Below are 23,210 nucleotides of genomic sequence, written 5' to 3' on the forward strand. Positions count from 1 at the left end.
CCATTTTCGGCCCATTTTTTAGCCTGATTTGCATCGGCGCGGACACAAGACGGACGCGCGTGCTCGCCCTCTTTCCTCACCGGGCCCCTTTGGTCGGTGGCACATTGCATTCACACCCTCGCCCGCCTGCTACGTCGCCGACACCGTCGGCCATTTTTTCAGATAAAAATGGATACATAGATAATTCTAGCGTACACAGATAAAAAGAAAAGATCACTACTCGTCGATTTCTAACTCCGACTCGGTAATGTCCTTCTCCGACGTCTGAATGTAGGTGTCAGCATACGCCTTGTCTTCAAAGTCCCAACCCGCCGTTTCTCGTAGCTTCAGTTTCAATTGAGCTGCCTGCTTCCGCGAACGCTTGTCATCTGCTCGCTCCCTCCTCCTCGCGTCCCTCTCCAACCTCCTTTGCTTGTAAAACTGGCGCTCGTCGACGATGTCCTGCGGGAAGCCTCCGCGCCACACCACCAAGGCTTCCACGTCCTTCTCCGTGATGGCGAGGCGATGCTGCCGCCTCTGGTGGACACGATGATCCTCGTCGGTGAAAAGCCGCGGGAGAGGCGCCAGATCATACGCCCGCTGGCTCGACATGTTGGGAAAATTCATATCCCGACGAGGCCTCAGGAGGCGGCACGCCGCCGCGTCGTGCGCGCGGGCCGCCTCCTCTGCGGTGTCGAAGGTGTCGAGGATGAGACATTTCTCGCGAAACCAGATCTCGGAGGAGAAGGCGCCGGAGCGGCGCTTGCGGACTCCGCGAAAATCCGAAGCGACCAGGCGGCGGATCGACATGGTGGCGCAGAGGCGGCGAGAGTGGGCGGCAAGCAGAGGCGGCGAGAGTGGGCGGCGGACAGAGTGTGGAGGGAGCGCCTTATTTATAACGAGCGCTGGCCGCGGCGCGCGCGCGAACCTTTCCCACGCACTGGAGCGCCAAAACCAGCGCGCGCTAGGCCGCTTTCCCCCGCGAGCGCGAACCTTTCCCGCACACTGGTGCGCCAAAATCGGGACGACGGCATGATCTAAAACGCGCGCGGTCATGAAATGGGTCGGTCCGTTAGACGCACTGCCGACCCAAAACTAAAAAAGGACGGACGACGGGCGGGCAGCTGACTCGAACGGACAAAAAACAGACAAAAACACCGTCCGTTTGGGTCGGCCCGTTGAAGTTGCTCTAAGAATACTTGTTTGCCAGCGGACCTGTGCTAGTTTGCACGATGGATGGAGCTTTGATTCATTTTGACTATCCGTTGGATGGGGGCGTCCTGCCTTGGCCTAGAGAGGACATCGAGCGTCCGCGTCCACCACCACAAGGCTAGGCCCCTCGGGAAGCCACTACACTCCACTACCAGTCTGCCACACTCCTGCCACTGCGAGAGGAAGACAAGCCGGACCCCATGCCTTTGTCCTCCTCGTGCTCCGTCGAGCCGGACCACCACGCTACCAAAGGCGACACCGACGGCGCCGTCTCGTTCCTGCGAAGGCAGCACGACGTCGACGCGGTGTGCGACAGGTACGGCGTCCCCAGGGACCGGTACACCGCGCGCCCTGCCGGCGACCTGCGCGCGAGCTCGCCCCCGCCGCCGGGGTGCGTCTGCGTGTATGCGGAGGCGCTGGAGGCCGGGATGCGCGTCCCGCCCCACGCCTTCTTCTGCGACGTGCTCGCCCATTTCGGCATCGCGCCGACCCAGCTCACGCCCAACGGGTGGCGCATCTCGGCGGGCTTCCTGGTGCTCTGCCACTCCGCCGGCGTGCCGCCGTCGCTCGCCGTGTTCCGGCACTTCTTCCTGCTGTGCGAACTCAGCCACAAGCACAAGGGGTGCTACTTCTTCCGCTCCAGGGACACCTCCGGCCTGCGCTTCAGGGGGATGCCGAGTTGCATCAAGGACTGGAAGAACTCGTTCTTCTTCCTCTCGTCGCCGGAGCCGTGGCCTTTCCCCGTGGAGTGGGGCGAGCCGTCCAAGATCTCTTTCACGGAGCCGGTACTTAACAGCGAGGAGAAGAAACACGCGGCGAAGCTACTGCGCAGTTACGCCGGCGGCGCCGTTGACATCGACAAATGTCTCTCCGACAGCAACCTTGCAGCCGCCATGGCACCTGCCGGATCTGCGCCGCCGCCGCCGACGCCTTCTTTTACTCGCATTGCTTCCGATTCCAAAGGTAATTGAACACCGTCCGTAACCACTCCGATTCCCCTGTTTTTAATCGAGCTCTGATGTTGCTGCCTATCGAGTGCTAGGCATGGATCCCTCTGTCTACGAGATGATGAAGAATATGCTGGCGGAGAAGGCGGCCGCTCAGGCGTCGGCGTCGGCGAAGAAGGTGAAAGCCGAGCCGGGCAGCCACGCGCCAGGGTCGCCGCCGTTGTGCGCAAAGAAGAGGAATCGGGAGGAAGCCAACAGCGAGGAGGGCCCGCCTCGTTCTCTGCTGAACGCGCCGCTGTCCGGGATGCGCTCGCCACCGCCGGGGTTCCCCATCAGCCACGACGGAGACGGCACGGACTGGGAGGCTGCACGGGAGCTGCTGCAGGGCACGGTCGCGCCACCGCAGCAGCGTATGTTTGCGGCGAACGAACCGTCGGATGTCGTCGCGGCGAGCTATGTTGCCATCCTCCAGGTATGCCGTATGCCAGTGAATACAATGTCAAATTCTTCACTGGTTGGCGTATGTCTGGACTCTGGAGTCTGATCGACCATTGTGATTTGTCTGCAGGCGGCGAACTACGTGTCTTCCTCCTTGGGCTACGCGCTGGAGCTGGAAGAGAAGCTGGCGGCGCGGAACGCGGAGGTCGCGGCGCTAGAGAAGCAGCTGGCGGAGACGAAGGGCGAGCTCGCCGTGGCGAGGGCGGAGCGGGACAGTGCGAGAGGGGCGCGCGCTGGAGCGCTGGAAGAGTGGTAGGAGAGCGGCACGGAGGACACGAGGCCACGTCGCTACGAGCCTCGTTGTCCCGTGCGCAAAGAAAAGGAAAAAAAATTCCGTGTTGCAAACTCAATCCCGTGCATACCCTTGCCCATATGCGCCCACCTGTCCCGTGTTTCCATCCGACGACCGCTGCTCGTTCCGCTCCGTTCGTCCCTTCTCTCGGCTCAGAAACGTTCTTTCGGCTCCAAAACGTGCGATCCCGGCTCCCTGGGCTGCGCTCGGCTGCAAGAACTGCACACAATCCGGCTCCCACCATTATGCAGCCGTGATCTCCTTCCAGATCTATACGCATCTTCGTGATTGATTCAGACTGATGCTTCCATCATCCAGCGGCGATCTGATCAACGCTGGTCAGGCTGGCGGCGGCGGAGCGAACACAGGACTGGCGCTCAATGCACCGGGCGAAGACACCACCATGTCTGGCTCACGCCCAAACGCATCGTCGTCCTCTCCTATGCATGGCTGCATCAGTCCGGAAGGACATCCATGGCCGCCGCGGGCACTGCCGCAGTTCAAAGATGCACTACCGTCGAGAAGGGCAGGAGCGACCTTGCTGGAATCCGTCATTGTGGCTCGCAAGGACGACCACCGACCACGATGGCTCGCCGACCACTTGTATCACATAAACACAGGAGCATGGATTCCACTGCAAATCTGCAATACATCTGAATTTTCAGACAGATAGTGTTGTCTTCTTTCAACTGAGTTTGGGCCTACTAAATGACAACACCAAAAAATAGCGTATTCTCTAATGACACACCCATCAAAGTGAATATCTCAAATCATTCATATGTATTTTAGGTGAAAAGATACGGTGTACAACTGTACATTATAGTTGGATATTTTTCAGGGAGAACAATCAGCTATAGACCGGTACAACATTTTCTCATGAATTCTACTGTACTTTCAGATTTGCAATATCTCAAAATCCTACCCTTAAGTCTACTCATCAGGAAACATTGCATCTTGTTCAATTGTTTCCTTTTTCCTTGGCGTCAGCTGTGTTGTTCCAGTTGTGTACTTGTGAGTCTTCGTCCAGAAGAATGATGGCGGAGCATGACCGCTGCACAAGTAGATGGCCTCCTGGTACTCTTTGCTCCATTGCCTATCATCTTAAATAATTGTACCAGGGGGACTCCTTCATACAATTTGAAAACTTCTCTTTGATGGCTGCAAACACCTGCACAAATTACATCAGCTTATTAGTGCATATGAGTTTGGTCAGATAGTTGTTAGACAGAGCGAAATAATTGTACAGTTCGTCCTCCTGAAAGCTACACTCTCTTCAGTCTGAACCTAGTGATGCGATTTTTGACTGTGTAGTTTGAGTGATCGAGCCAAATGATCCAATCAATTACGAGCTGGGCATTCTCCAATTTTTTTTGTGCCGATTTCAATCAAAACATTCGATTAACATGTGCGATTACAAAATCAAACCTCGTCTCTGAAGGAACTACATGCATGCTAGCAGGGAAAGTCCACAGGAAACACAAAAATTCAGAAACTTATAATAACAGGGGAGGGGGTTACCAGTTCTGGGCGAGAGAGGCGATCGTGCGGCATGTTTGGGTTCTGCGGCGAAAGAAAGCGACTTACTGGATCTGAGAACCAGCGACGTGCCACGGAGGATTAGGCGGCGGCGGCAGTAAGGGCGACTGCGAGACGATAGCCGGCCTTGGCTCGTCAGGGATCGCACGTGTTGGAGCCGAGCTAACCTTCTGAGCCGAGGGAGCGGACGAACAGAGCGGAACGAGCAGCGGTCGTCAGATGGAAACACGGAACACGTGGACGCATCTGGGCGAGGGTATGCACGGGATCGAGTTTGCAACCGTGTGCTTCATTGAACTGGCATCGAAAGATTGGTTCGTAGACTCTGAAAAAATACAAAGGAGCGTAGTCCTCAAGTCTCCATGGCGAAATTTCAGCTTTGAGAAATACTCATTCACCTTATCGATCTTTCTTCAGCTCAAAGGTCTTGTATGCATGAACGGGGGAAGACAGGCAGAGAGTAAGATATGCATTTGACACAGCCAGTCTCTGAAGTCTGAATACTCATTCCTGGGAGGCAACCGTGGTCGGTGTCTCGGTGATGCATGCCATGCGCAGCGCTACCTTGCACTCGTGCACGGTACAAAATTTGCTTTCTCCCGTGAGACGAGTGGGCTACATTTAACTCTGAGCTGATAGGACGTGCAGCCACTTGTGCCAGCCACGCCCCGGCTTTCCGGAAATCACTCTACAAGTTTCCAACTAAATAAAAAATATTTTAGCACCCAGACATAATGTAAATATCTACTCCCTCCGTCCCATAATGTCAAAAAAGTCTTACATTATAGGACGGAGGGCGTACCATGTCACTGAAATTCAAAAGCTAATTCAAACTATAATTTGAGAAGCAGAAACAATAACTGTAAATCGTGTTAGTGGGCCCAATTTGTGGCCCAATTTAGAACCAGCACAATTCATAGCATGAATTGTTTTTTTTTATTCTAGAGTTGTAGGTCTAATTTAAATCCGAATTTTTGAGACATGGTGAATGTATGATTTGCCTACATGCTAAATTATTTTCATATGGTTTGACATTTGTAGAGTGTATGCCCGCAAACTATGCCATCACCAAGTTAGGGAAACACAACTGTCCATTAGAACTTTGGTAAACGCCCGGACAACTCAGTCTGGACACCTTTTGTCATCCGAAAATGCTAAACCAACGGAGTAATACGGGGTGTTTACGGATCTATCTATAACAATTCTTCTCCCCCCTATTTTCAGTGGGGGTGGGCCCCTCACCATAATTTTTGTCCAATCAAGCTGTCACATCTAAGCACATCCGTAAACCCCGTAATAACCTGTCCATGTGTGTAGCATAGCCCTTTGTCATCCAACGCGTGCATCAAACGTCCGTGCATCGATCTACACATCCAAATTCTGGCAAAAGAGAAGCAAAATCTAGAGGGGGTCTTCGGGCATCCGGGAAGCCACCACGTAGGCGTTTGACACCTCGGCCCACCCAAAAACCCTGCCAGGAGCCCCGATTTTCTGGCTACATCCCTCGCCTTGCTTTTGTACCTGTGTAATCCAATACCGACCACCGCTAGGCCTAGCAGACCTCCGCCGCTGCAACCGGACGCCTGGTCTGACTACCATCCCTTCCATCCTTGGTCCGACCGCCGCCCAGGTACCCTCTGCCCCTGCACATTTAGCCAATTTTTGATGGTATTGTTGTTTACTTTGAAGCAAAGATGATGGGTTCCGATGAGGAGCACTTCTATGTGTAGTTCATTTATACGCCCACATCAGATGAGAACGAATATGAGAATGAATGGCGACGATGCATGCGGTTATTGAAGTGCCTAATGTGCGGAGGAGCATGTTCTCAATTTCAAGGGATCTATCAAGGGGCATCGGGTGATGAATCAGAATAGGGCACAAGGCGCGTGATGCTGATGGACGACTACTTTGTCCCTGATGCGCTATTTGAGGCCTATTTCCGACGTCAATTCCAGAAGAGACAGAATGTGTTCGGTCGCCGGCCTCTACAATGGTGTCAGGGCCTATGATGACTACTTCATTTTGAAGTATGATGTTACTGGAAATATTGGATTCTCTGGTTACCAGAAATGCACGGCTGCATTAAGAATACTTGCCTTGTTGGGGAACGTTGCAGAAAACAAAAAATTTCCTACGGTTTCACCAAGATCCATCTATGAGTCCATCTAGCAACGAGTGATCGGATGCATCTACATACCTTTGTAGATCGTGAGCGGAAGCGTTCAAAGAACGGGGATGAGGTAGTCGAACACGACGTGATCCAAATCACCGGAGATCCTAGCACCGAACGGACGGTACCTCCGCGTTCAACACACGTACGGTTAGCGTAACGTCTCCTTCTTCTTGATCCAGCAAGAGGGAAGGAGAAGTTGAGGAAGATGGCTCCAGCAGCAGCACGACGGCGTGGTGGTGATGGAGCTGCAGTACTCCGTCAGGGCTTTGCCAAGCGCTATGGAGGAGGAGGAGGTGTTGGAGAGGGAGAAGGAGGCAACCAAAGGCGTGGATGAAAAGCCCTCCTTCCCCCACTATATATAGGAGGGCCTAGGGGGGGCGCCGGCCCTAGGAGATCCAATCTCCTAGGGGGGCGGCGGCCAAGGGAGGTTTCCCTCCCTCCCAAGGCACCTAGGGGGTGCCTTCCACTTGTGGGACTCTTCCCCTTTGGAAACCCTAGGCGCATGAGCCCCTTGGGGCTGGTGCCCTTGGCCCATGTAGGCCAAGGCGCACCCCCTACAGCCCATGTGGCCCCCCGGGGCAGGTGGCCCCACCCGGTGGACCCCCGGGACCCTTCCGGTGGTCCCGGTACAATACCGATAACCCCGAAACTTGTCCCGATGGCCGAAATAGGACTTCCCATATATAAATATTTACCTCCGGACCATTGCGGAACTCCTCGTGATGTCCGGGATCTCATCCGGGACTCCGAACAACATTTGGGTTACTGCATATACATATCCCTACAACCCTAGCGTCACCGAACCTTAAGTGTGTAGACCCTACGGGTTCGGGAGATATGTAGACATGACCGAGATGACTCTCCGGTCAATAACCAACAGCGGGATCTGGATACCCATGTTGGCTCCCACATACTCCACGATGATCTCATCGGATGAACCACGATGTCGAGGATTCAAGCAACCCCGTATACAATTCCCTTTGTCAATCGATATGTTACTTGCCCGAGATTCGATCGTCGGTATCCCAATACCTCGTTCAATCTTGTTACCGGTAAGTCACTTTACTCGTACCGTAATGCATGATCCCGTGACCGGACACTTGGTCACTTTGAGCTCATTATGATGATGCATTACCGAGTGGGCCCAGTGATACCTCTCCGTCTCACGGAGTGACAAATCCCAGTCTTAATCCGTGTCAACCCAACAGACACTTTCGGAGATACCCGTAGTATACCTTTATAGTCACCCAGTTACGTTGTGACGTTTGGTATACCCAAAGCACTCCTACGGTATCCGGGAGTTACACGATCTCATGGTCTAAGGAAAGGATACTTGACATTGGAAAACTCTAGCAAACGAACTATACGATCTTTAAGCTATGTTTAGGATTGGGTCTTGTCCATCACATCATTCTCCTAATGATGTGATCCCGTTATCAATGACATCCAATGTCCATAGTCAGGAAACCATGACTATCTGTTGATCAACGAGCTAGTCAACTAGAGGCTTACTAGGGACATGTTGGTGTCTATTATTCACACATGTATTACGATTTTCGGATAATACAATTATAGCATGAATAAAGACAATTATCATGAACAAGGAAATATAATAATAATCCTTTTATTATTGCCTCTAGGGCATATTTCCAACAGTCTCCCACTTGCACTAGAGTCAATAATCTAGTTACATTGTGATGAATCGAACACCCATGGAATTTTGGTGTTGATCATGTTTTGCTCTAGGGAGAGGTTTAGTCAACGGATCCGCTACATTCAGGTCCGTATGTACTTTACAAATCTCTATGTCTCCATCTTGAACATTTTCACGAATGGAGTTGAAGCGACGCTTGATGTGCCTTGTCTTCTTGTGAAACCTGGGCTCCTTGGCAAGTGCAATAGCTCCAGTGTTGTCACAAAAGAGTTTGATTGGCCCCGACGCATTGGGTATGACTCCTAGGTCGGTGATGAACTCCTTCACCCATATTGCTTCATGTGCTGCCTCCGGGGCTGCCATGTACTCCGCTTCACATGTAGATCCCGTCACGACGCTCTGCTTGCAACTGCACCAGCTTACTGCCCCACCATTCAAAATATACACGTATCCGGTCTGTGACTTAGAGTCATCCAGATCTGTGTCGAAGCTAGCGTCGACGTAACCCTTTACGATGAGCTCTTCGTCACCTCCATAAACGAGAAACATTTCCTTAGTCCTTTTCAGGTACTTCAGGATATTCTTGACCGCTGTCCAGTGTTCCTTGCCGGGATTACTTTGGTACCTTCCTACCAAACTTACGGCAAGGTTTACATCAGGTCTGGTACACAGCATGGCATACATAATAGAACCTATGGCTGAGGCATAGGGGATGACACTCATCTCTTCTATATCTTCTGCCGTGGTCGGACATTGAGCTGAGCTCAATTTCATACCTTGTAACACAGGCAAGAACCCCTTCTTAGATTGATCCATATTGAACTTCTTATATCTTATCAAAGTATGTGCTTTGTGAAAGACCTATGAGGCGTCTTGATCTATCTCTATAGATCTTGATGCCTAATATATAAGCAGCTTCACCAAGGTCCTTCATTGAAAAACTCTTATTCAAGTAGGCCTTGATGCTGTCCAAGAGCTCTATATCATTTCCCATCAAAAGTATGTCATCTACATATAATATGAGAAATGCTACAGAGCTCCCACTCACTTTCTTGTAAACGCAGGCTTCTCCATAAGTCTGCGTAAACCCAAACACTTTGATCATCTCATCAAAGCGAATGTTCCAACTCCGAGATGCTTGCACCAGCCCATAAATCGAGCGTTGGAGCTTGCACACCTTGTCAGCATTCTTAGGATCGACAAAACCTTCCGGCTGCATCATATACAATTCTTCCTTAAGGAAACCATTAAGGAATGCCGTTTTGACGTCCATTTGCCATATCTCATAATCGTAGAATGCGGCAATTGCTAACATGATTCAGACGGACTTTAGCTTCGCTACCGGTGAGAAAGTCTCATCGTAGTCAACCCCTTGAACTTGTCGATAACCCTTAGCGACAAGCCGAGCTTTATAGATGGTCACATTACCATCCGCGTCTGTCTTCTTCTTAAAGATCCATTTATTTTCTATGGCTCGCCGTTCAACGGGCAAGTCAGTCAAAGTCCATACTTCGTTTTCATACATGGATCCTATCTCGGATTTCATGGCTTCTAGCCATTTGTCGGAATCCGGGCCCGCCATCGCTTCTTCATAGTTCGAAGGTTCACCGTTGTCTAACAACATGATTTCCAAGACAGGGTTGCCATACCACTCTGGTGCGGAACGTGTCCTTGTGGACCTTCGAATTTCAGTAGGAGCTTGATCAGAAGTATCTTGATCATCATCATTAACTTCCTCTCTAGTCGGTGCAGGCACCTCAGGAACATTTTCTTGAGTTGCGCCATTTTCCGGTTCAAGAGGTAATACTTCATCAAGTTCTACTTTCCTCCCACTTACTTCTTTCGAGAGAAACTCCTTCTCTAGAAAGGATCCATTCTTGGCAACAAAGATCTTGCCTTCGGATCTGAGGTAGAAGGTATACCCAACAGTTTCTTTAGGGTATCCTATGAAGACGCATTTTTCCGACTTGGGTTCGAGCTTTTCAGGTTGAAGTTTCTTGACATAAACATCGCATCCCCAAACTTTTAGAAACGACAACTTAGGTTTCTTACCAAACCATAATTCAAACGGTGTCGTCTCAACGGATTTCGACGGAGCCCTATTTAAAGTGAATGCGGCAGTCTCTAAAGCATAGCCCCAAAAGGATAGCGGTAAATCGGTAAGAGACATCATAGATCGCACCATATCTAATAGAGTGCGATTACGACGTTCGGACACACCATTACGCTGAGGTGTTCCAGGCGGCATGAGTTGTGAAACTATTCCACATTTTCTTAAGTGTGTGCCAAATTCGTGACTCAAGTATTCTCCTCCACGATCTGATCGTAGAAATTTGATTTTCCTGTCACGTTGATTCTCAACTTCACTCTGAAATTCCTTGAACTTTTCAAAGGTTTCAGACTTGTGTTTCATTAAGTAGACATACCCATATCTACTCAAGTCATCAGTGAGGGTGAGAACATAATGATAGCCACCGCGAGCCTCAACACTCATTGGACCGCACACATCAGTATGTATGATTTCCAATAAGTTGGTTGCTCGCTCCATTGTTCCTGAGAACGGAGTCTTGGTCATTTTACCCATGAGGCATGGTTCGCACGTGTCAAATGATTCATAATCAAGAGACTCTAAAAGTCCATCTGCATGGAGCTTCTTCATGCGTTTGACACCTATGTGACCAAGGCGGCAGTGCCACAAGTATGTGGGACTATCATTATCAACCTTACATCTTTTGGTACTCACACTATGAATATGTGTAGCAATACGCTCGAGATTCATTAAGAATAAACCATTCACCATAGGAGCATGACCATAAAACATATCTCTCATATAAATGGAACAACCATTATTCTCGGATTTAAATGAGTAGCCATCTCGAATTAAACGAGATCCCGATACAATGTTCATGCTCAAAGCTGGCACTAAATAACAATTATTGAGGTTTAAAACTAATCCCGTAGGTAAATGTAGAGGCAGCGTGCCGACGGCGATCACATCGACCTTGGAACCATTCCCGACGCGCATCGTCACCTCGTCCTTCGCCAGTCTCCGCTTATTCCACAACTCCTGCTTTGAGTTACAAATGTGAGCAACTGCACCGGTATCAAATACCCAGGAGCTACTACGAGTACTGGTAAGGTACACATCAATTACATGTATATCACATATACCTTTCGTTTTGCCGGCTTTCTTGTCCGCTAAGTATTTGGGGCAGTTCCGCTTCCAGTGACCCCTTTCCTTGCAATAAAAGCACTCAGTCTCGGGCTTGGGTCCATTCTTTGGCTTCTTCCCGGCAGCTTTCTTGCCAAGCGCGGCAACTTCCTTGCTGTCCTTCTTGGAGTTCTTTTTACCCTTGCCCTTCTTGAATTTAGTGGTTTTATTGACCATCAACACTTGATGTTCCTTCTTGACTTCTACCTCTGCTGATTTCAGCATAGCAAATACTTCAGGAATGGTCTTTTCCATCCCCTGCATATTGAAGTTCATCACAAAGCTCTTGTAGCTTGGTGGAAGCGACTGGAGGATTCTGTCAATGACCGCGTCATCCGGGAGATTAACTCCCAGCTGAGTCAAGCGGTTATGTAACCCAGACATAGTGAGTATGTGCTCACTGACAGAACTATTTTCCTCCATCTTACAGCTGAAGAACTTGTCGGAGACCTCATATCTCTCGATTCGGGCATGAGCTTGAAAAACCATTTTCAGCTCTTCGAACATCTCATATGCTTCATGTCTCTCAAAATGCTTTTGGAGCCCCGGCTCTAAGCTGTAAAGCATGCTGCACTGAACGAGGGAGTAGTCATCAGCACGTGTCTGCCAAGCGTTCATAACGTCTTGGTTCTGTGGGACGGGTGGATCACCTAGCGGTGCTTGTAGGACATAATCTTTCTTGGCAGCTATGAGGATGATCCTCAGGTTCCGGACCCAGTCCGTATAGTTGCTGCCATCGTCTTTCAGCTTGGTTTTCTCTAGGAACGCGTTGAAATTGAGGACTATGTTGGCCATTTGATCTACAAGACATATTGTAAAGATTTTTTTAGACTAAGTTCATGATAATTAAGTTCATCTAATCAAATTATAATGAACTCCCACTTAGATAGACATCCCTCTTCTAGTCATCTAAGTATAACATGATCCGAGTTAGCTAGGCCGTGTCCGATCATCACGTGAGACGGACTAGTCAACGTCGGTGAACATCTTCATGTTGATCGTATCTTCTATACGACTCATGCTCGACCTTTCGGTCTTCTGTGTTCCGAGGCCATGTCTATACACATGCTAGGCTCGTCAAGTCAACCTAAGTGTATTGCGTGTGTAAATCTGTCTTACACCCGTTGTATGTGAACGTTAGAATCTATCACACCCGATCATCACGTGGTGCTTCGAAACAACGAACTGTCGCAACGGTGCACAGTTAGGGAGAACACTTTCTTGAAATTATTATGAGGGATCATCTTATTTACTACCGTCGTTCTAAGCAAACAAGATGAAAAACATGATAAACATCACATGCAATCAAATAATAATAGTGACATGATATGGCCAATATCACATAGCTCCTTTGATCTCCATCTTGGGGCTCCATGATCATCTTGTCACCGGCATGACACCATGATCTCCATCATCATGATCTCCATCATTGTGTCTCCATGAAGTTGCTCGCCAACTATTACTTCTACTACTATGGCTAACGCGTTTAGCAATAAAGTAAAGTAATTTACATGGCGTTTCTCAATGACACGCAGGTCATACAAAAAATAAAGACAACTCCTATGGCTCCTGCCGGTTGTCATACTCATCGACATGCAAGTCGTGATTCCTATTACAATAGTATGAACATCTCATACATCACATATAGATCATTCATCATTCATCACAACTTTGGCCATATCATATCACAAAGCACTTGCTGCAAAAACAAGTTAGACGTCCTCTAATTGTTGTTGCAAGTTTTACGTGGCTGAAGTAGGGTTCTAGCAAGAACGTTTTCTTACCTACGTGAAAGCCACAACGTGATTTGTCAACTTCTATTTACCCTTCATAAGGACCCTTTTCATCGAATCCGCTCCAACTAAAGTAGGAGAGACAGACACCCGCCAGCCACCTTATGCAACTTGTGCATGTTAGTCGGTGGAACCGGTCTCACGTAAGCGTACGTGTAAGGTTGGTCCGGGCCGCTTCATCCCACAATACCGTTGAAGCAAGATAAGACTAGTAGCGGCAAGAAAGTTGACAACATCAACGCCCACAACAAATTGTGTTCTACTCGTGCAAGAGAACTACGCATAGACCTAGCTCATGATGCCACTGTTGGGGAACGTTGCAGAAAACAAAAAATTTCCTACGGTTTCACCAAGATCCATCTATGAGTCCATCTAGCAACGAGTGATCGGATGCATCTACATACCTTTGTAGATCGCGAGCGGAAGCATTCAAAGAACGGGGATGAGGTAGTCGAACACGACGTGATCCAAATCACCGGAGATCCTAGCACCGAACGGACGGTACCTCCGCGTTCAACACACGTACGGTTAGCATAACGTCTCCTTCTTCTTGATCCATCAAGAGGAAGATGGCTCCAGCAGCAGCACGACAGCGTGGTGGTGATGGAGCTGCAGTACTCCGTCAGGGCTTCGCCAAGCGCTATGGAGGAGGAGGAGGTGTTGGAGAGGGAGAAGGAGGCAACCAAAGGCGTGGATGAAAAGCCCTCCTTCCCCCACTATATATAGGAGGGCCTAGGGGGGGGCGCCGGCCCTAGGAGATCCAATCTCCTAGGGGGGCGGTGGCCAAGGGAGGTTTCCCTCCCCCCCAAGGCACCTAGGGGGTGCCTTCCACTTGTGGGACTCTTCCCCTTTGGAAACCCTAGGCGCATGAGCCCCTTGGGGCTGGTGCCCTTGGCCCATGTAGGCCAAGGCGCACCCCCTACAGCCCATGTGGCCCCCCGGGGCAGGTGGCCCCACCCGATGGACCCCCGGGACCCTTCCGGTGGTCCCGGTACAATACCGATAACCCCGAAACTTGTCCCGATGGCCGAAATAGGACTTCCCATATATAAATCTTTACCTCCGGACCATTCCGGAACTCCTCGTGACGTCCGGGATCTCATCCGGGACTCCGAACAACATTCGGGTTACTGCATATACATATCCCTACAACCCTAGCGTCACCGAACCTTAAGTGTGTAGACCCTACGGGTTCGGGAGATATGTAGACATGACCGAGATGACTCTCCGGTCAATAACCAATAGCGGGATCTGGATACCCATGTTGGCTCCCACATACTCCACGATGATCTCATCGGATGAACCACGATGTCGAGGATTCAAGCAACCCCGTATACAATTCCCTTTGTCAATCGATATGTTACTTGCCCGAGATTCGATCGTCGGTATCCCAATACCTCGTTCAATCTCGTTACCGGTAAGTCACTTTACTCGTACCGTAATGCATGATCCCGTGACCAGACACTTGGTCACTTTGAGCTCATTATGATGATGCATTACCGAGTGGGCCCAGTGATACCTCTCCGTCTCACGGAGTGACAAATCCCAGTCTTGATCCGTGTCAACCCAACAGACACTTTCGGAGATACCCGTAGTATACCTTTATAGTCACCCAGTTACATTGTGACGTTTGGTATACCCAAAGCACTCCTACGGTATCCGGGAGTTACACGATCTCATGGTCTAAGGAAAGGATACTTGACATTGGAAAACTCTAGCAAACGAACTATACGATCTTTAAGCTATGTTTAGGATTGGGTCTTGTCCATCACATCATTCTCCTAATGATGTGATCCCGTTATCAATGACATCCAATGTCCATAGTCAGGAAACCATGACTATCTGTTGATCAACGAGCTAGTCAACTAGAGGCTTACTAGGGACATGTTGGTGTCTATTATTCACACATGTATTACGATTTCCGGATAATACAATTATAGCATGAATAAAGACAATTATCATGAACAAGGAAATATAATAATAATCCTTTTATTATTGCCTCTAGGGCATATTTCCAACATGCCTATGGCACAACTGTAGATTCATGGGACGAGTACCACCGGATGCCCTAAAGCACATGTCTCGAAGCCACAGTCAAGTTTGCTACTGCAGTAGTCAAGGTGTTTGGATTGGAGTACTAGAGATAACCAACGGCCGAAGACACTGCATGCCTGGTGGCACTGTCTGAAGTAAGAGGGTGGGCAGATATGCCCAAGTGTTGGACCCGCCGAAGACACCGCATGGCTCGTGGCACTGTCTGAAGTAAGAGGGTAGCCAGACATGCCCAAGTGTTGGACCCCCAAGCCACCATCTGGAATTTGAGCGCATGCTTGATCTTATTCAACTTTCAGAGTAGTATCCAACGACATTTGAGGATTTTATCCGAATACATCTGTCGATTAGCCAACGAGCAATTAATGAGCAGCTTCAAAATGATCTGGCTAAGCATTTGTGGGCGCTTCAAGGGTCGAAGTAAAAAATGTGTCTGAAAAAGTTGAATTCAATTTTAACCATTTTATTGTAAAACTTCATGTTTGGATTGTAATATCTATATTTGAATTATTGTTGCATTCAGATATTTGCACAACATCATTTCTGGACGAAGGATGATATTTATCTTTAATTATTGTGCGTGCTCTAGATATATATAGGGAAAAACAGGGACGAACATTTGGTGCATGGGGTTAGATGGCCACCCCCTATCTGCTATCTGCGAACACGTCCGACATTGCTGTGTCCGATAAGATGCACAACATGGAGATGCCCTTACATGGAGGGGGGGGGGGGTCCGAAAACTATGCCACCACGTATATATGTTCAATGAAAATGTTTCTAACCCCAAACACTTAGAGCATCTCCAGCCGTTGGCCCCCCAGGGGGCGCCTAAAATCGCCGCCTGGGGGTGAGCCGGTGCAAAAATTGGGCCTGGGGCCGAGTTGGTCCCCAGCCGCCGGCCCCAGGGCCGCCCCCAGGCGCGTTTAAAAATAAAATTTGTATAGCAAATTTCGGCACAGTTCGGCGAACTTCGGCTAAACACGATAAATTTCGGCAAACTTGGGCATATATTAGACATGTTCGCGGATTTTCATTACATAGCAAAATAGATAACTAATCTAAAAAAGAAACTGGCTGAACGCCGAGTAGTCGCCGTCGTCGCCGCCATCGTCGCCGCCGCCGTCGGACTTCTCCTCCTTGACGTGGCCGTCCCTGGTGGACCCCTGACCGGCGTCGCCAACGCGGGCTGGTGGTGGCGGCGCGTCGTCGTCGTCGCTGTCGCAGATGACGACGACTCCGCCTTCGTCGCGGCCGCGTCGGCGCTCCGCGAAGCGGCGTAGGGCGGCGCACTGGCGCTCCTTCGCCTTCTCCAGGCGCTCCTTCTCCATCGCTATGGAGTCCCTGCGCGCCCATTCCAGGGCCGCGTCGTCATCGTCGAGCTCCGTCTTCACCGGCGCGGCCGGCTCCTTCTTCACCGGCGCGAGCCCCGGCTCCGTCTTTGGCTTGACGAAGCGCGGAGGAGGAGACGACGAGGAGGCGCGCCGGCCGCCCTCGTTGATGACGATGCCGGCCTGCGAGTGCGTCTGCCGAGCGGCGTCTCCGTCGCGGGCTCGGCCTTGACGCCGAGCAGGGCCGGAGTACCGGAGGAGTGCGAGGAAGATCGCGAGGAGGAAGAAGAGGAGGAGGACCGGAACCTCCTTGGCGCCCATGGCTCGGCGCGTCGGTGGTGCGCCGGGGCGGCCACCCTCGCCGGGTACGCCAACGGCGGGTCGTTGCCGCCCTCGAGGTACGTCAGCACGCCCTCGAGTGTGCGGCCGGGGACGCCCCACCACAGGTGGCGCCCTCGCTGTTCTTCTGGCCGCCGACCACTGCCGCGCCGTTGGTGGACGCCAACCGCTCCTGCTGGCGGCGGCCGAAGTACGCCGCCCAAGCCGCGTGGTTGTCGGCAGCGTACTGGGGGAGGGAGAGCTGGGCGTCGGTGAGGGAGGCGCGTACGACCTCGACCTCCTCGGCGAAGTATTTGGGCTTGGCCATGGCGTCGGGCAACGGGGGAATGGGCACTCCCCCGTCGCTGAGTCTCCACCCCGTCGACCCGGCGCGCATGTCCGGCGGCGCCAGGATGTTTGCCTGGAACAGGAGCCAGGACTCCTGTTCGCGCAGCGAACGACGGCCGAAGCCGTTGGCCGCCGCCTCGTCTCCGGGGAAACGTTCTGCCATGGCGACGGGCTCGGGAGAGGTAGAGAGGGAGAGGGAGGGGCTGGGCGGCGGCGCTCAGGAGAGGTAGAGGGAGGGGCTGGGCGGCGGCGAGGGGCGGGGCTGGTGTGGGCACAGGCGAGTGAGGCCACCGGCTATATAGCCGCGCCGCGCCCGTGTGTACGCGTGCGAGGGAGGGGAGGCGTCGGCGCGCCGTCCCGTGACGCGCCGCCCGTGAGGAATCAATGGCAAGGCTGCCGCGGTCAGCCTTGCCATTGATTCCCCGCGGGAACCGAGGCCGTTGGGGGAAGACGAGGCGCCGTGTCGCTGACGCGGCTGGCCCGCGGTTTTTTCGCGCCAAAACAGCTCGCCCCTGCGCCCCCGGACGCCCCTCAGCGCGCCGGGTTCGGCCTGAGTCCGCCGACGCTGTTTTCGGCCCAGGCCGGCGAAAATCGGGCTCCTGGGGGCGCGACTGGGCCGTTTTTTCGGCGCCGGCGCGAAAAAAATCGTCTGGGGAGGCCTTCCTGGGGGCGCGGCTGGAGATGCTCTTACATATCACCAATATAACTTCGACATAACAAATTCTACACCGACTTTAGATGTAGACATACCCTTAAATCTAAAACCTAAGAGTTTTGTTTTTGAGAGAAAGACTCTTGGCACTTTATTTAAGTTTAAAAAATGTTACATCATTGATCACATGTGGCAAGAGAAAATCAGGTGGATCATCATCCCACCAATACACCAACTTTGAATCATAGGCATGTCTAGCTAAAAAGTGTGCCAAGCCATTAGCTTCCCTAGGGCAATCTTGAAATCTAAGCATTGGTATTTTATGTGCAAGTTGAAAGCAAAATCCTCCATCACAGTGTGCCAAGAACATCCATGGTACCATTTGCAAGCTTCTATGATCTCCAAACTATCCAACTTCTCAATCACTCTAGCACAGTTAATCTCATCAACTAGTTTGAGTCCTCGTCGAGCAAGAGCTTCAGCGGTAGTTGTGTTGAGTACATGATCAAACAACTCAGTCACGCCAGACACCGCTTCTCCTCTTCCACTGCGAAGCATAACAACAATAGCACCAGTACCGCCCTCAAGATATGATGCATCGATGTTCAGCTTGTTCATACCCATCGGTGGCTTCTCCCAGAGAACTTCCGGAATAGGTTCTTTTGGCGAACTTCGAAGAATAAAATCAAGGGATTAAAATCGAGTTGAGTCGGTGCATCCATCTATGCATACGCTTCTCTGCCCTTAAAAAAATGTAGTGTTTGGTTAGCTGTTAATTTATTTGCAAAACCACACAACCATAGGACAAAGGGGCAACCACCACTCTTGAAGAATCTCTATGACTATAGTGTTGCTTTCCATATTGATCATCCAACTACTCCTCGTTTGATCTATCCCTCTATTTCTATATACAAGGACACTTTATTTTTCGTGTTAATTTTTAACTTATAATTTGATCAACAAAATATGGGTTATATGTCAAAAAAAAATACAACATCAGAAAGTTCTTTGAAATGTGCATCCAATGGCATACTTTTTCTGGCATATTACTCACTTTTTTGATAAAATTAATGATTAAAGTTGTAAATACATAGAAATATGGAGTGACCTTGTACATAAAAATGTAGAAATGGAGGGAGTAATAATTTTGCAAGACAAATTGATGCTTCTTCTGTAATGTACATAAACTATGCTCTTTTATTCGGATATACAATACAAAGAGAGGTCTGTTTTCATCTCAAATTCATACTACTACACTAGTAGTAGTACTACTACTAGTAGTTTTCATCTCAAACAGACGTTCACATACTTTGGCTGGATTCTACGTTTGGGCAGCTGTGGGTCGGGAGCGAGGCAGGGTGAAGAACACGAGCAGGGAATCACATCACATTGCCGCAAGCTCGGCCAGGAAGGCGGCGGCGTGCTCCGGCCTGACGCAGAGCGACTGCACATTGACCCCGTCCTTGCCCTTCCACGGCGGGCACACGATGCACTCGGGCACCACCATCCGATCCTCGTGCCACATCACCCGCGCCGGCGTCCCGCCGCCGAAGTCGGTCGCGTCCAACCCGATGCGCCGCCAGCTCGACACGGCCAGCCTGTTGTACAAGTCTCCGCCGGCCTCCGCGCGGCCGCCCTCGGCCTCGAGCAGAGTCTCCTTGCCGCGCCTGACGAGCCGCACCACGTCCCTGATGTCACCGTCGGCCACCTGGGCGCGCGTCGCCTGTACCGACTTCATGATGGTGCAGTTGCCGTAGTAGCCGTCGTGCGCGCCGGAGAGCTCGCGCACGTTGTTGGGGAAGATGAGCGGCGTAGGGGCGTCGGGGTGCTCGACGGCCGCGCGGGTCCGGCACCGCCACAGCACCGCCGCGACGGCTTCGAACACCGTGCAGGCGCACTGGGCTTTGACGCGGCCGATGAGGGTCGACGGGACGGTGATGTCGAGGAAGGCGCCCTGGCCCTCCTTCTCCTTGGGCTTCATCAAGGAGCGCCTCTCCGCCGTGGCCGTGGGCGGCGGAATATCCCGGACCGCGTCAGCCGACCTGACCGGGATGACGGACGGTCGCGGCATCCCGCGGGCGAGCTCGCCGACGGCCTGCAGGAACTGCCCCATCCCGGTGCCGTCGGCCAGGACATGGTTCCACGTGACCCCGACGACGAAGCCGCCGCAGGGGAACTCCGTGACCTGCATCTGCAGCAGCGCGTCGGCGCGTCGGCAGAAAGGACCAGCGTAGGCGACGGCGAGATCCGCGAGCAGCGCCGGGGTGATCCCCTCCAGGTCTAGGGCGCAGCTGGCGGACGCCCCCACGAACGGCACGCCCTCGTCGGTGCACTTGATGCGGTGGTCGGCCCCGGCGAGGCGGCCGCACACAGGGCGGTAGTAGACGAGCGCTCGCGAGAGCGCAAGCTTGACGGTCTCGATGGGCTTGTCGATCGGATGGTCGAACATGAGGATCGATGTGACCGCGAAAGGGGGGATGCGCTGGTCGAAAGAGGAGAGCTGGACGTCGCCGGCCGGCGCCCGGGGTTCGGCGGGGTACACGACCACCGGCGAGGACTTGCTCACCACAACGCTCATCGCTATCGATCTGCCCAGCCCAGCGCTGCCACAAAGGAGGACTTGCTTTACTTTATTTCGTTTGTTGGTCTTCGATTTTTTATTGGGAAAAACTATATTATGGACGTACGTACAGCCGCGTAAAGTACTCCCTTCGTTCAGAATTACTTGTCTTCAAAATGAATATATCTAGACGTATTTTAATTCTAGATACATCCATTTTCGAGACAAATAATTACGAACGAATGGAGTACCAAAAAAAATGGTGATATTATTTCGGTTGTTGATTTTTTATTGTGCACGGACGCGTTACAGTGCACTGTACGCTATAGAGTATGAGGGCATGTACAATGGTGCTATTTTAGGAGTGTCATGTAGGATAAATGATGAGGTGGAGGAGAGAAAACTCATAAGAAAAGGATTGTCTTCTCTTATTTAAGATAAGACAAGAGATAATATCTTAGCATAATATGTGTCACCACGTTTTTAGAAATAACTAGTTATGAAGATAAGGCTAAAAAATGATCTATTGTAGACATCTTTTTTTGTCATCTCTTAATTACATACGAAACCTAAAATAAGATTATCTTATCAACCATTGTACATGCCTGATATTCTATTCGCTACACTAGCTGATGTTGGTGATATTGTTTGCTCGAAAAAATGGCACTGTCCACGACAGGTCATGGAAGTGGTTGCTGCGCGCTACACTACCATTTTTAACTTTTGTGCCGAAGATTACCTCACGGGTTGATGCAGTCTTTTTTATTTTTCGGTAGGCACCATCGAGAAGCTTGTAGTCCACTAACACGGCGGAAAATGCCAATAGAGACCGAGCTACACGGAGCTCGATTTGAAATTCATATTTCCAAAGCATGATTTTATTTTATTTTATTTGTGAAAGACACTTACACATGTATACTAAATTCCACAGCATTATACTTTCACATGTGAAGCACAAAAAAAAAACAAATACACACTTTTAAATGTGCCTTTTATTTTTGTTGTTGGGCCTTTTTTGTTTTTTGTACAGCCTACGAATCACAATATTTTCAAATGAAATTTAACACGTTCTTGCAGAATATATATATGTTCCCATGGAATTTTTTCTGACTTTTTTGAAACTTTTAAGTATGTATTTTGATGTTTTCAAAATACTGAGCTTTGGCCAAAGAAAAAGGTCGGGCTCGTTTGCAACCGAGGCAAAAAAAAAAGAGTCCGGCTCACTTGCAAGTTATTGATGAAATTGCAACTTTGGCCAAAAAAAAAGGTTAGGGCCCAATTGCTAGTTGTGGGTGACTTTGCAACTAAGTCAAAAAAGTGTCGGGTTCAGGATGAGCCTAGTTGCGAGTTGACGGTGGACTTGTAACTGGGACAAAATACTTTTGTCTCAGTTGCAAGTTGATGGTGGACTTGTATCCGGAACAAAAAAAATTCGGGTTCAGTTGCGAGTCAAGAGTGAACTTGCAACTGAGGTGAAAAATGTCCCAAATCGGGGACGCCAATATTGCTTGTTTTGCTTGCTGATACACAAGAATCTGTTCTGTTGTTTGTGGAATAGATCTAATCTGCTTAACAATCAAAAATATCTGCTGGTTCTATTGTTCGCCGTGAAAGATTTGGTCCAAAAACCTTAGAATCTCTACTTAATCCTTATCGTTGATGTTCAAGTTGCTGACCCCCGACACCATGAGGGTGACCGTCTTCATCGACGAGGGCGTGGAGGTGGTCATCAAGTGCAAGAAGCATGACGATGCCTTCGCCTTGACCGCCTAAGCTCATGTTGCCCGTTCCTTTGTTGGTTGTTGATTTAAGACTTGAGTTTTGTTTAAAACTTATTGTACCACATTGGTTTAAAACTTCTGATGCGTGGTTATGACTTGTGTTTGTGCTTAAGTTTGTTCTGTTCCTCTAGTTATGTTCTCAGTTGTCCACGTGTGCCTCTAGTAACCTCGCCATATCGAGGAGATGCAAGCCAAACAGTCATGTATGTAACCAAACAACTGGACTTGTGTTTTCCTCTGAAACAAGTTGGCAGCCAAACAGCAGGCCTTCCGTTTCACGACAAGCATGCTAGAGGGGATGCAAGCAACCAATCAACATGCAGATGTTGGTTCTTTTTGCCTGCATATGCTCAGCCAATCCCAACTGGGACAAATATGCAAAGGGGCGAAAAACGACGCAGGCAACCAAACGCATCCATAACGTCTCTCTCCTCCCGCAAGCACCACCACCCTCGCTCCACTCCACTCCACGCGTATGAAGTTTGTCGTGTATCCATAAATTTTGCTTTTATTTCCCATGCAAGACCCTCTTTGTAAATGGCAGACCTTAGAGCGACTCTAACATGGTCGCCAAAAACATCCAAAATTCGTAATAACCGTCATATGGAGCACAAGCAGGAAAAAAAAGCTCTAGCAGAGTCGTCATGCGGGTCATTATGACCATGCATTATGCAGCGCCCTCCATATCCGACCTCTCAGCCTTCATATTTGGCATCTCGAAACCAGCTTTAGAGCGATTCAACAAAGTTATTGACACGAAAAGAACATCACATGATCCTTCACCTCATGGTGTGGATGTATACAAAAGGACACCTCTCCGGGCAGAAGGAATTTGGAGGCCCGAATATAGCGATTCCGAGTTCGCCTCCG

At 50.4% G+C, this 23,210-nt stretch overlaps 3 protein-coding genes across 3 annotated transcripts; 1 reads left to right on the plus strand and 2 right to left on the minus strand.

The window, feature by feature from the left end:
- Positions 1-216: 216 nt before the first annotated feature.
- Positions 217-789, minus strand: LOC147958357 (uncharacterized). Its single transcript, XM_087532105.1, has one exon. The coding sequence runs from the start codon at positions 787-789 to the stop codon at positions 217-219; it is 573 nt and encodes a 190-aa protein (XP_087388231.1).
- Positions 790-1,190: 401 nt separating this feature from the next.
- Positions 1,191-3,009, plus strand: LOC125527766 (uncharacterized). The gene is made up of 3 exons (XM_048692282.2): positions 1,191-2,154; positions 2,234-2,610; positions 2,707-3,009. The coding sequence occupies exons 1-3, from the start codon at positions 1,392-1,394 to the stop codon at positions 2,890-2,892; spliced, it is 1,326 nt and encodes a 441-aa protein (XP_048548239.2). The 5' UTR covers positions 1,191-1,391; the 3' UTR covers positions 2,893-3,009.
- Positions 3,010-19,121: 16,112 nt separating this feature from the next.
- LOC125520670 (acyl transferase 15) lies at positions 19,122-20,635 on the minus strand. Its single transcript, XM_048685635.2, has one exon. The coding sequence runs from the start codon at positions 20,575-20,577 to the stop codon at positions 19,384-19,386; it is 1,194 nt and encodes a 397-aa protein (XP_048541592.2). The 5' UTR covers positions 20,578-20,635; the 3' UTR covers positions 19,122-19,383.
- Positions 20,636-23,210: the final 2,575 nt, after the last annotated feature.

This window comes from Triticum urartu, chromosome 7A, assembly GCF_056163025.1.
Source record: "Triticum urartu cultivar PI428250 chromosome 7A, HENAU_Tu73, whole genome shotgun sequence".
In the NCBI taxonomy this organism is placed as follows: domain Eukaryota; kingdom Viridiplantae; phylum Streptophyta; class Magnoliopsida; order Poales; family Poaceae; genus Triticum; species Triticum urartu.